The 14,015-nt window shown below is 49.9% G+C and overlaps 1 protein-coding gene across 1 annotated transcript in view; it reads left to right on the top strand.

Annotated features, from left to right (window-relative positions):
- The window catches only part of dnajc21 (DnaJ heat shock protein family (Hsp40) member C21), a 67,449-nt gene extending 53,836 nt beyond the window's left edge, over positions 1-13,613 (top strand). Inside the window, exon 12 of the mRNA XM_080183020.1 lies at positions 13,133-13,613. Within this exon, the coding sequence (XP_080039146.1) occupies positions 13,133-13,276 (144 nt within the window). The 3' untranslated portion in view covers positions 13,277-13,613. The remainder of the gene's footprint in view (positions 1-13,132) is intronic.
- Positions 13,614-14,015: the final 402 nt, after the last annotated feature.

Genomic DNA, 14,015 nt, shown 5'->3' on the forward strand with positions numbered 1-14,015 from the left:
GTTACACCGTTGTTTAAGAAGGGTGCCAGGCAAAAGGCGGGGAATTATAGGCCGGTTAGTTTAACGTCTGTTGTAGGTAAAATGTTAGAATCCGTCATCAAGGAGGAAATAGCGAGGCATCTTGAAGGGAATTGCTTGATAGAGCAGACGCAGCACGGTTTCCTTAAAGGGAAGTCGTGTCTGACAAATTTACTGGAGTTCTATGAGGATGTGTCTATGGCGGTGGATAGAGGAGAGCCGGTGGATGTGGTCTTTCTTGATTTTCAGAAGGCGTTTGACAAGGTGCCTCACAAGAGGTTATTACAGAAGGTCAGGGGGCATGGAGTTGGGGGTAGGGTGTTAGCGTGGATAGAGGATTGGCTGTTAAATAGGAGACAGAGAGTGGGGGTTAATGGGTGCTATTCGGATTGGCGGATGGTGACTAGTGGAGTGCCCCAGGGGTCAGTGCTGGGGCCTCAGCTTTTTACCATTTATATAGATGATCTGGAGGAGGGAACCGAGTGTATGGTGTCGAAATTTGCTGATGACACCAAGATTGGGGGAACGGCAAATTGTGCGGAGGGTGTGGAGAGTCTGCAGAAGGATCTAGATAGGCTGGGCGAATGGGCCAGGAAATGGCAAATGGAATTTAATGTTGGCAAGTGTGAGGTGGTCCACTTTGGTAGGAATAATGGTAGGAAGGACTATTACTTACGTGGCGAAAAACTGCAGCAGGCGACGGTGCAGAGGGACCTCGGGGTCCTTGTGCATGAGTCGCAAAAACCCAGCTTGCAGGTGCAGCAGGTGGTCAGGAAGGCGAATGGGATGCTGGCCTTCATAGCGAGGGGGATTGAATATAAAAGTAGGGAGGTCTTGCTGCCGCTGTATAGGGCACTGGTGAGACCGCAGCTGGAGTACTGTGTGCAGTTTTGGGCGCCGCACCTGCGCAAAGATATTTTGGCCTTGGAGGGAGTGCAGAGGAGGTTTACTAGGCTGATGTCGGAGTTGAGGGGGTTGAGCTATCAGGAGAGGCTGAATAAACTAGGCTTGTACTTGTTAGAGTTTAGAAGAATGAGGGGAGATCTCGTTGAGACGTATAAGATGATGAATGGGATGGATAGGATAGAGGTGGAGAGACTCTTCCCGCTCAAAAAAGACAGTAGGACTAGGGGGCACAGCCTCAAGATAAATTATTAATTTCCAGTAAACAAAACTGTTCATGCCCAGTCCATAACCTAAGAATTAATAACCGTTGTATGAAAGCCATACCTTGTTTTACTTCTACACCACTACTTTTTACCCCAATACACCAATGCTACAGATAGCTCCTTTGGAAATTTTCTCCAGCTTCCTGGCATCTTGACATAAAAGATGCACTCCTTATAATACAAAAAGTGTACATAGATAGGATGCAGGACTGGGCGGAGAAGTGGCAGATGGACTTCAACGCGGATAAATGTGTAGTCGTCCATTTTGGCAGAACCAACGGGATGAACGAGTACACTATCAAGGGCAGAAGTCTGAGTAGTGTTGAGGAGCAGAAGGATCTTGGGGTCCGGGTCCACAGGACTCTTAAATCGGCCTCGCAGGTGGAGGAGGTGGTCAAGAAGGCGTATGGTGTATTGGCCTTCATTAATCGAGGGATTGAGTTTAGGAGTCGGGAGGTAATGCTGCAACTTTATAAGACCCTTGTCAGGCCTCATTTGGAGTATTGTGCGCAGTTCTGGTCGCCTCACTATAGGAAAGATGTAGAAGCTATTGAGAGGGTGCAGAGGAGATTTACAAGGATGTTGCCTGGACTGGGAGGCATGCCTTATGAAGTTAGGTTGAGGGAGCTGGGACTCTTCTCCCTGGAGAGACGAAGGTTGAGAGGCGACCTGATAGAAGTTTACAAAATGTTGAGAGGAATAGATAGGGTGGACTCTCAGAGGCTATTTCCCCGGTTTGAAATGGTCGCTACGAGAGGACACAGATTTAAGGTGCGGGGAGGGAGGTTCAGAAGTGATGTTAGGGGTAAGTTTTTCACTCAGAGGGTGGTGAGTGAATGGAATCGGCTGCCGTCAGTGGTGGTGGAGGCGAACTCGCTGGGGTCTTTTAAAAGACTTCTGGATGAGTATATGGGGTTTAATGAGATTGAGGGTTATAGATAGGTCTGTAGGTTGGTAGGTGATGTGATCGGCGCAACTTGTGGGCCGAAGGGCCTGTTTGTGCTGTAGTGTTCTATGTTCTATGTTCTATATAAAAGCAATAAAAAGGAAGACAGAGCATTCAAGCAGGACTTCGCTTGCTGCAGTGTAACAGTACTGGCAGGGGTAGGAGAGGTCTCATGATGCTCCTTGTGAGTTAGCTGTGTTGGTCAGAAGACGCAGATGTGACATTGAATTCATGTACCTATTTGATGGCTTTAAGGGAGTGTTGCAATGGACAGCCTGAGGGAAACGATAATGGTAACGATCTAGCCTCAGATATTTTACAGTCACTAGTTTTCCATCAAACCATGAGCCATGAAGTGATTTAAAAGCCTTGCCAGCATATTCTGGCGATAAACATTTCATGTACACACAACCCTCACGCGAATTCTTATCCACTGCAATATGAACAATTCCCTCATTGTCACTGCATTTCTCTAGGATTGCTTCCTGAATTGCAACATGCCAGTCATCATAAAGGGAGGGCGGTTTAGAACGGAGTTGAGGAGGAACTTCTTCAGTCAAAGGGTGGTGAATCTCTGGAATTCTCTGCCCGTTGAAGTGGTGGAGGCTGCCTCGCTAAATATTTTTAAGACACGGGTTGATGGGTTTTTGATAAGAGAGGGGATTAAGGGTTATGGGGAGAGGGCGGGAATGTGGAACTGAGCCACGACAGATCAGCCATGATCTTATTGAATGGCGGGGCAGGCTCGAAGGGCCAGATGGCCTACTCCTGCTCCTATTTCTTATGTTCATCTCCAGGACCTACAGAGACTTCCATTTCCTCATCAACATATTGTCTGGGTGTGTGAATGTTCTGCACTGTGCTCTGTTTCAGGAGAGCTGTCTGCAATTTCTTTCAACTCTGGGTCCAACTGCTGTAACTTCACTAACTTCAAAGAACAATATCTCATTCAGCCCATTCGCTCTAATCTGTTCCTGATTAACCTTTTCATCATTGAATCCTGCCATTGTCCAGCACCCTCTCTGTCTCTGAGATTTATCCTGTTTAAGCGGGTGTGTCTGTGACCTACAGACAATGCGGGATCTTTCTATACACCCGCTATGGATTGTGTTACAGCAGCCTGCTCCTCTGCAATGGACGTGCTGAATACTAGCCACCCAGTGATATCATTCAGTAGAATGAACCGAACCCCTTCTCTGCTCCCCCTTCTCTGCTCCCCCTTCTCTGCTCCCCCTTCTCTGCTCCCCCTTCTCTGCTCCCCCTTCTCTGCTCCCCCTTCTCTGCTCCCCCTTCTCTGCTCCCCCTTCTCTGCTCCCCAATTTACATTATACACCTCATCAGGAGGCAGTGCTGTGGTGGTATTGTCACTGGGCTAGTAATCCAGAAACCCAGGATAATGCTCTGGGGACCATGGTTCGAATCCCACCAAGGCAGGTAGTGAAATTTGAATTCAGTAAGAATCTTGAATGAAGAATCTCCTGATGACCGTGAACCCATTGTTGCTTGTGGGAAAAACCCTTCTGGGTTACTGATGTCCCTTTAGGGAAGGAAATCTGCCATCCTTACCCGGTCTGGCCTAATGTGACTCCATTAGGCAGTGTGAGTGACTGTTAACTGCCCTCAGGGATGGGCAATAAATGGCCCAGTGACCCAACACTTCCGTGAATTCTACTGACTGTCTGCTGCAGTAACCCTTCTGGGCAGCAGATGGCACAATCCCATCATAATAATGTTTGGCCAGCGTCTGTATCCTTTAACAGCTTCTCTCACTAAACATAAGAACTAGCAGCAGGATTAGGCCATCTGCCCCCTCGATCCTGCTCCCCCATTCAATAAGATCATGGCTGATCTTTTCATGGACTCAGCTCCACTCACCCACCCACTCACCATAACCCTTAATTCCTTTACTGTTCAAAAATTTATGTATCCTTGCCTTAAAAACATTCAATGACGTAGCCTCAACTGGGGTGGCACAGTAGCACATTGGTTAGCACTGCTGCTTCACAGCTCCAGGGACCTGGGTTCGATTCCCGGCTCGAGTCACTGTTTGTGTGGAGTTTGCATATTCTCCTTGTGTCTGTGTGGGTTTCCTCTGGGTGCTCCGGTTTACATAAGAACATAAGAAATAGGAACAGGAGTAGGCCATCTGGCCCTTCGAGCCTGCCCCGCCATTCAATAAGATCATGGCTGATCTGTCGTGGCTCAGTTCCACATTCCCGCCCTCTCCCCATAACCCTTAATCCCCTTGCTTATCAAAAACTCATCAACCCGCGTCTTAAATATATTTAGCGAGGCAGCCTCCACCACTTCAACGGGCAGAGAATTCCAGAGATTCACCACCCTTTGAGTGAAGAAGTTCCTCCTCAACTCCGTTCTAAACCGCCCCCCCTTTATCTTGAGGCTATGCCCCCTAGTCCTACTATCCTTTCTGAGCGGGAAGAGTCTCTCCACCTCTATCCTATCCATCCCATTCATCATCTTATACGTCTCAATGAGATCTCCCCTCATTCTTCTAAACTCTAACGAGTACAAGCCTAGTTTATTCAGCCTCTCCTCATAGCTCAACCCCCTCAACTCCGGTATCAGCCTAGTAAACCTCCTCTGCACTCCCTCCAAGGCCAAAATATCCTTGCATAAGTACGGCGCCCAAAACTGCACACAGTACTCCAGCTGCGGCCTCACCAATGCCCTATACAGCCGCAGCAAGACCTCCCTACTTTTATATTCAATCCCCCTCGCTATGAAGGCCAGCATCCCATTAGCCTTCCTGACCACCTGCTGTACCTGCAAGCTGGGTTTTTGCGACTCATGCACAAGGACTCCGAGGTCCCTCTGCACCGTCACCTGCTGCAGTTTTTCGCCACGTAAGTAATAGTCCTTCCTACCATTATTCCTACCAAAGTGGACCACCTCGCACTTGCCAACATTAAATTCCATTTGTCAGTTCCTGGCCCATTCGCCCAGCCTATCTAGATCCTTCTACAGGCTCTCCACACCCTCCGCGCAATTTGCCGTTCCCCCAATCTTGGTGTCATCAGCAAATTTCGACACCCTACACTCGGTTCCCTCCTCCTGATCATCTATATAAATGGTAAATAGCTGAGGCCCCAGCACTGACCCCTGGGGCACTCCACTAGTCACCATCCGCCAATCCGAATAGCACCCATTGACCCCCACTCTCTGCCTCCTATTTGACAACCAACCCTCTATCCACGCTAACACCCTACCCCCAACTCCATGTCCCCTGACCTTCTGCAATAACCTCTTGTGAGGCACCTTGTCAAATGCCTTCTGAAAATCCAGAAAGACCACATCCACCGGCTCTCCTCTATCCACCGCCATAGACACATCCTCATAGAACTCCAATAAATTTGTCAGACACGACTTCCCCTTAACGAAACCGTGCTGCGTCTGCTCTATCAAACAATTCTCCTCAAGATGCCTCGCTATTTCCTCCTTGATGACGGATTCTAACATTTTACCTACAACAGACGTTAAACTAACCGGCCTATAATTCCCTGCCTTCTGCCTGGCACCCTTCTTAAACAACGGCGTAACATTAGCCGTTTTCCAATCTTCCGGCACTTCCCTGGAATCCAGTGACGTTTGGAAAATAACCACCAAGGCATCCACTATCACCTCGGCCATTTCTTTCAGGACCCTTGGATTAATTCCATCCGGTCCTGGGGACTTGTCCACAATCAGCCCCTCCAGTCTGTCGAGCACCGCCTCTCTAGTAACAACAATGTCATTGAGACCCTCCAGTCCTACCACCTTTCCATCTCTAACACCCGGCAAATTATTCACGTCCTCCTCCATGAAGACCGAAACAAAAAAGTTATTCAAGACCTCAGCCATTTCCTCATCCCCTACCACTAAGTCCCCCCTCTCATCCTCTAAGGGACCAACGTTCACCCTAGCCAGCCTCTTCCTTTTTATATATTTATAAAAACTCTTGCTATCCTTTTTTATATTAAGCGCTAGCCCAGCTTCATAGCTTCTCCTACCCTTCTTTATCAACTTCTTTGTCAATCTTTGTTGACATTTAAACCTCTCCCAATCCTCTTCTCACCCACTACTCTTAGCTACTCTAAACGCCTCCGCTTTTAATTTAACACTTTCCTTACCTCCTTCGTTATCCACGGCTTATTACCTCTCCTCCTATGGTCCTTTTTGACCATTGGAATAAATTTCTGCTGAGCACCAAGAAAGATCTCCTTAAAGATCCTCCACTGCTCCTCAGCAGACCTACCTTCCAACGCGCTCCCCCAGTCCACATTCGCCAATTCTTCTCTCATCCTACCGTACTCCCCTCTGTTCAAACAAAGGACGCGTGTCCGGGAACCCACTTTGTCCTCCTCCATCTGCAACAGAAACTCCACCATACAATGATCACTCTCCCCAAGAGGATCCTTCACCACAAGGTCCCTAATTCTACCCGCCTCATTACATAACACCAGATCCAAGATAGCTCACTCCCTCGTCGGCTCCAACACACACTGTTCAAGGAAACTATCCCGGCAGCATTCCAAGAACTCCTCCTCGAGCCCACCGTGTTCAACATGGGTCGACCAATCAATATGCAGATTGAAACCCCCCATAATTATCGCCGTCCCATTCCTGCACGCCGCACTTATTTGCGTGTTAACAGCCCGCCCCACCTCCAGATCATTATTTGGGGGCCTATAGACAACACCCACCAGCGTCTTCCTCCCTTTGCTGTTCCTAATCTCCACCCACAACGATTCCACCTTCTGCTCCTTGGCTCCAATATCATCCCTTGCTACCACCCTGATGCTATCCTTAATCAGCAGAGCTACGCCCCCCTCTTTTTTCCTCCCGCCTATCCTTCCTAAACACTTGATACCCCTGGACATTCAGCTCCCAGTCCCTGTCACCTTGCAGCCACGTCTCTGTAATGGCCACCAGATCATATCCATTTGTGCTGATCTGCGCCACCAGCTCATCCACTTTATTCCTAATGCTTTGTGCATTCAGATAAAGTGCCTTCATCCCAGCCTTCACCTGGACCCTATTTGCCGGAACGCCACCAACCATACTCACGCCCCCTACTCCCTTTATTATTGGGACATCCTCAGCCTCTTCCCTTACCTGCATCCTCTCCTTAACTTTCCCACAGTCCAAAGATGTGCGGGTTAGGTTAATTGGCCATGCTAAAAAATTGCCCCTTAGCGACCTAAGATGCTTAGGTTAGAGGGATTAGTGGGTATAATACGTAGGGATATGGGGGTAGGGCCTGGATGGGATTGTGTTTGGTGCAGACTCGATGGGCCGAAGGGCCTGTTTCTGCACTGTAGGGTTCTATGGTTCACCGGGCAGGGAATTCCACAGATTCACAACCCTTTGTGTGAAGAAGTTCCTCCTCAACTCAGTCCTAAATCTGCTCCCCCTTATTTTGAGGCTATTCCCCCTAGTTCTGGTTTCACCCGCCAGTGGAAACAACTTCCTGCTTCTATCTTATCTATTCCCTTCATAATCTTATATGTTTCTATAAGATCTCCCCTCATTCTTCTGAATTCCAATGAGTATAGCCCCAGTCTAGAACATAGAACATAGAACACTACAGCACAAACAGGCCCTTCGGCCCACAAGTTGCGCCGACCACATCACCTACCAACCTACAGACCTATCTATAACCCTCAATCTCATTAAACCCCATATACTCATCCAGAAGTCTTTTAAAAGACCCCAGCGAGTTCGCCTCCACCACCACTGACGGCAGCCGATTCCATTCACTCACCACCCTCTGAGTGAAAAACTTACCCCTAACATCACTTCTGAACCTCCCTCCCCGCACCTTAAATCTGTGTCCTCTCGTAGCGACCATTTCAAACCGGGGAAATAGCCTCTGAGAGTCCACCCTATCTATTCCTCTCAACATTTTGTAAACTTCTATCAGGTCGCCTCTCAACCTTCGTCTCTCCAGGGAAAAGAGTCCCAGCTCCCTCAACCTAACTTCATAAGGCATGCCTCCCAGTCCAGGCAACATCCTTGTAAATCTCCTCTGCACCCTTTCAATAGCTTCCACATCTTTCCTATAGTGAGGCGACCAGAACTGCGCACAATACTCCAAATGAGGCCTGACAAGGGTCTTATAAAGTTCCAGCATTACCTCCCGACTCCTAAACTCAATCCCTCGATTAATGAAGGCCAGTACACCATACGCCTTCTTGACCACCTCCTCCACCTGCGAGGCCGATTTAAGAGTCCTGTGGACCCGGACCCCAAGATCCTTCTGCTCCTCAACACTACTCAGACTTCTGCCCTTAATAGTGTACTCGTTCATCCCGTTGGTTCTGCCAAAATGGACGACAACACATTTATCCGCGTTGAAGTCCATCTGCCACTTCTCCGCCCAGTCCTGCATCCTATCTATGTCCTGCTGCAACTTTTGCCATCCTTCCAGATCATCCACAACACCACCGACCTTCGTGTCATCAGCGAACTTACTTACCCATCCCTCCACTTCCTCATCCAGGTCATTTATGAAAATGACAAACAACAAGGGTCCCAGAACAGATCCTTGAGGCACTCCGCTGGTGACTGACCTCCATTCAGAAAAAGCCCCATCCACAACCACTCTCTGCCTTCTGCAGGCAAGCCAGTTCTGGATCCACAAGGCCAAAGGCCCTTGGATCCCATGCCCTCTCACCTTCTCAAGAAGTCTTGCATGGGGGACCTTATCAAACGCCTTGCTGAAGTCCATGTACACTACGTCCACGGCACTTCCTTCGTCAATGTGTTCAGTCACATTATCGAAGAACTCAACTAGGCTTGTAAGGCACGACCTGCCCTTGACAAATCCATGCTGACTATTCCTGATCATGTCAAACCTCTCCAAATGTTCGTAAATCTTGTCCCTCAGAAGCCTCTCCATCAGCTTACCAACCACTGAGGTCAGACTCACCGGTCGGTAATTTCCCGGGCTATCTCTGTTCCCTTTCTTAAAAATAGGAACTACATCCGCAATCCTCCAATCCTCTGGAACCTCTCCCGTCTCCATTGACGACGCAAAGATCATCGCCAGGGGCTCTGCAATCTCTTCCCTCGCCTCCCACAGTATCCTGGGGTACATCCCATCTGGTCCCGGCGACTTATCTACCTTGATAGAATTCAAAAGTTCCAACACATCCTCCTCCTTAATATTCACAAACTCAATCCTTTCCATCTGCTGCAAATCCATAACAAAATCTCCCAGATCGGCTTCCACCGTGAATACTGAGGCGAAGTACTCGTTAAGCACCTCCGCCATTTCTTCTGGTTCCACACAAACCTTTCCCCCCTCACCTTTTATCGGTCCTATCCCTTCTCTTCTTATCCTTTTACCTTTCACATATTTATAGAAGGCCTTGGGATTCTCCTTAATCTTACTCGCCAAGGTCTTCTCATGACCCCTTCTGGCTCTCCTAATTTCCCTTTTAAGTTCCCTCCTACAGTCCTTATACTCTTCAAGATCTTTAACATCTCCTAATTCCCTGAACCTCTTGTACACCTTCCCTTTCCTCCTGACTAGGTTCAACACATCCTTTGTGCACCACGGTTCCCTCGACCCACCAAAACCCCCTCGTCTCATCGGAACGTTGTCATTCAGAGCTCCAGACACACATTCCTTGAATATCTGCCACCTTCCTTCGGTACTTTTCCCTAAGAACGCCTCCTTCCAGTTTATTTGTCCAAGTAACTTCCTGACTTCTTCGTATCTCCCCTTACCCCAGACAAACACCTTCCTAGCCTGCCTGATCCTATCTCGTTCCAACGCAATTGTGAAGGAGATAGAATTATGGTCACCATTTCCAAGATGCTCACCTACCGAAAGATCCATCACCTGCCCTGGTTCATTCGCTAGTACCAGGTCAAGTACAGCCTCTCCCCTCAGTCTACTCAGTCTCTCCTCTTAAGCCAACCCTCTCAACTCCAGAATCAACCTAGTGAATCTCCTCTGCACCCCCTCCAGTGCCAGTATATCCTTTCTCAGGTAAGGAGATCAAAACTGTACACAGTAACTCCAGGTGTGGCCTCACCAGCACCTTATACAGCTGTAACATAACCTCACTGTTTTTAAACTCCATCCCTCTAGCAATGAAGGATAAAATTCCATTTGCCTTCTTAATTACCTGCTGTACCTGCAAACCAACTCCTTGAGATTCCTGCACAAGGACACCCAGGTCCCTCTGCACAATAGCATGCTGCAATTTTTAGCATTTAAATAATAGTCCATTTTGCTGTTATTCCGACCAAAATGGATGACCCACATTTATCAACATTGTACTCCATCTGCCAGATCCTCGCCCACTCATTTAGACTATCTATATCCCTTTACAGACTTTCAGCATCCTCTGCACACTTTGCTCTGCCTCCCATCTTAGTGTCATCTGTGAATTTTGACACACTACACTTGGTCCCCAATTCCAAATCATCGATGTAAATCGTAAACAATTGTGGTCCCAACACTGATCCCTGAGGCACACCACTAGTCACTGATCGCCAACCAGAAAAACACCCATTTACCCCCACTCTTTGCTCTCTGTTAGTTAACCAATCCTCTATCCACACTAATACATTACCCATAACACTGCACCTTTATCTTATGTAGCAGTCTTTGGTGCGGCACCTTGTCAAATACCTTCTGGAAATCCAGATACACCAAATAAACATGGACACCATCCCTTCGCATACCTCCCTATGCTCTCCTTTCGAATGATCTTGGCTAGGTTGTGAACACGTTCCCACCTCTCTGCCTGCCAGTTCTGTACAAGTCTGTGTACCCGAGTCTCTGAGCCCTCTCTACTCAAACTCAGAACTATTCTTCTCATACAACCATAGAATTCCTACAGTACAGAAGAGCCCATTCGGCCCAACGACTCTGCATTGAGTATCTTACCCAGGCCCTATCCCCATGTATTTACCCTAGCCTGTCCCCCTGTCACTAAGGGGCAATTTATCACGTCCAGTCCATCTAACCTGCACACCTTTGGATGATGGGAGGAAACTGGAGCACCTGGAGGAATGCCTCCTTTATTCAAAGTTTCACGCTGTGTTTCCCTGGATTTGCACACTGCCATGGTGGTGAGGATTGAACATTCTCTCCATCCTGAGAGTGATGCTGAGCCTTCAACTCCACGAGGGAAGAGGAAAGCTCTCCACACCCAACTAAACATCGCACAGCAAGGGGGGGGGGGGTGGCCAATCGGCACGGTGAGGGGGGGAGGGGGGAGCTGGCCAATCGGCACGGTGAGGGGGGGGAGGGGGGAGCTGGCCAATCGGCACGGTGGGGGGTGGGGGGGGAGGGGGGGGAGCCGGCCAATCGGCACGTGGGGGAGGGGGGGGAGCCAGCCAATCGGCACGTGGGGGAGGGGGGGGGAGCCGGCCAATCGGCACGGTGGGGGGTGGGGGGGGAGGGGGGGGAGCCGGCCAATCGGCACGTGGGGGAAGTTGTATAGAGCCGAGACTCCAGGACTGAACCTGGAGTGAGGAAGGACAGAACCCTCGTGAGGGACAGAGAAAACTCTAATGGAGAGAGTGCTTGAACACCCAGACCCTGATTCAATCACAGATGATGATGTGTGTGAGAAACCACTCCCCCTCACAACTCCCTGTAAAGATAATCCTGGATTCCCAGCAAGCATGGATAAAGTCAAAGTCACTGTTAAACAGGTAAAGGATGGAAAAGCCTCAGGAATGGACGGGATTCCAGCGGAGAATTTCAAACTTGGAGGAGAGGATATCACCATCATCTCCATCAGCTAAAACTCTGGGGCAGAGAGGGAATTCCGGCCAACCTCGGGGATGCCATCATCACTACCATCTTCCAGAGAGGACAGTGGGATCTACCGAGGAATCTCCCTACATCCATCACCAGGAAGATTATCACCTGAATCCTGGCTCGCCGCTTTCTCCCAGTCCCTGAATTAATCCTCCCGGAAGGCCAGCGTGACTTCCACCCAAACCATGGAACAGCGGAGATGACTCACTGCTTGACAATTGCAACATCGGCCTCTGCACGTGGCCTTCATCAATCTGAGCACAACTCCCACTGATCAGGAGGTGCCAAACACTGACTGTCCAACTCCTCCAACACAAGGTGTCAGTGACAGTCCTCACCCCAGAGATAAACCCTGGAGGTCAGGACTGGAGCTGAGCGGCGGTGTGTCATCACGGCCCCCTTCGCCCCATCTTCATTGCCCCCCCCTTCACCCCATCTTCATCAACCCCCCACCCTTCACCCCCATCTTCACCCCCCCCACCCTTCGCCCCACCTTCATCACCCCCTTCGCCCCATCTTCATCACCCCCCCCCACCCTTCACCCCATCTTCATCACCCCTTCACCCCATCTTCAACCCCCCCCACCCTTTGCCCCATCTTCATCACCCCCCCCACCCTTCACCCCATCTTCATCGCCCCCATTAGCTGAGGTGGACATGCTTGTTATTCAGTTGATCAGTCTCTGAGGAAGACTTTAGTCAGCTCATTCTGTCCTTGCTACTTTCTCTTTCTGATGTTCCCTATCCTTTCCCCATCACGTTGCTTTATTTCCCCCCGGTTGAGCGGTGTCACGGTTAGTTTGGGTTCCCTGGCCATGGAATCTGATAGGATAACAGAGCTGGGGCTCCCCATAACTGGTGTAGTCACAGTCACTCCCTCCTGTCAGAACAAACCTGATATACCCCCTGTCCCAACCACTGTGACAGTGGCGGGGCCTCACTGCCCCTCCTCCCCCTCCCCCAGGACAGTGTGAGGGGTCTGGAACCCCCCCCCCCCCCCAGAATAGTGTATGGGGCCTGGGGCCCCCCCTCGGTCTGGATCAGTGTGTGGGGCCTGGGGGGCCCCCCTTGGTCTGGGTCAGTGTGTGGGGCCTGGGGGGGCCCCCCCTCTCTCTGGGTCAGTGTGTGGGCTGCGGGCCCCCCTCTGTCTGGGTCTGTGTTTGTGTGTGTTGTGTGTGATGGGGATGTCAGTAATGTGGATCTTTTGTCTCTGTAGGCGGCTGTGATTCGCTGTGAGGCCTGTGACACTCCCTTTACCTCGAGGAACAAACTGTTTGAACATCTGAAGCTGACGGGACATGCGATAGTACAGCAAAAAACCAAGAGCCAAACTAAAACAGGGAACCGCAGGAATCGATAGGATAGCAGGCAGACGCTTTAGAGACATGGGGATGTGGGGGGAGAGGGGCCTGGCTCACTTCACTGGATTGAGCTGAGGAGGACAGTGAATGATGGGACTGTGTGGTTCTGAATCTGTCCCCCGCCACTCCAAATACTGGAAACACCAACAGACACCCAGATCCCGCTACTCTGGACTGCTTATTTATAAAATGCTTTTTCTATTCTGATAGCAGCATGGGATTGAATTTTATATTCTCTTGTTCAGATGCTTTACCCAGCTTCTGGCCCAGTGTCTGTAAATACTGTTCATCCAATGATTCCACTCCAAATCGCCACTCATTAAATCATAAAAATCCTTCTCTAGTCGGTCTTGTGTCAATGGAAAACCAGAACCCATCTTTACAAAGGAACCAGGTTGGCACGGTGACACAGTGGTTAGCACTGCTGTCTCACAGTGCCAGGGACCCGGACACAGTGACACAGTGGTTAGCACTGCTGTCTCACAGTGCCAGGGATCCGGGCACGGTGACACAGTGGTTAGCACTGCTGTCTCACAGCGCCAGGGACCCGGGCACGGTGACACAGTGGTTAGCACTGCTGTCTCACAGTGCCAGGGACCCCAGGCACGGTGACACAGTGGTTAGCACTGCTGCCTCACAGTGCCAGGGACCCGGGCACGGTGACACAGTGGTTAGCACTGCTGCCTCACAGTGCCAGGGACCCGGGTACAGTGACACAGTGGTTAGCACTGCTGCCTC

Source organism: Carcharhinus amblyrhynchos, unplaced genomic scaffold, assembly GCF_965287045.1.
Source record: "Carcharhinus amblyrhynchos unplaced genomic scaffold, sCarAmb.v2.hapA chromosome_117, whole genome shotgun sequence".
Classification (NCBI taxonomy): Eukaryota; Metazoa; Chordata; class Chondrichthyes; order Carcharhiniformes; family Carcharhinidae; genus Carcharhinus; species Carcharhinus amblyrhynchos.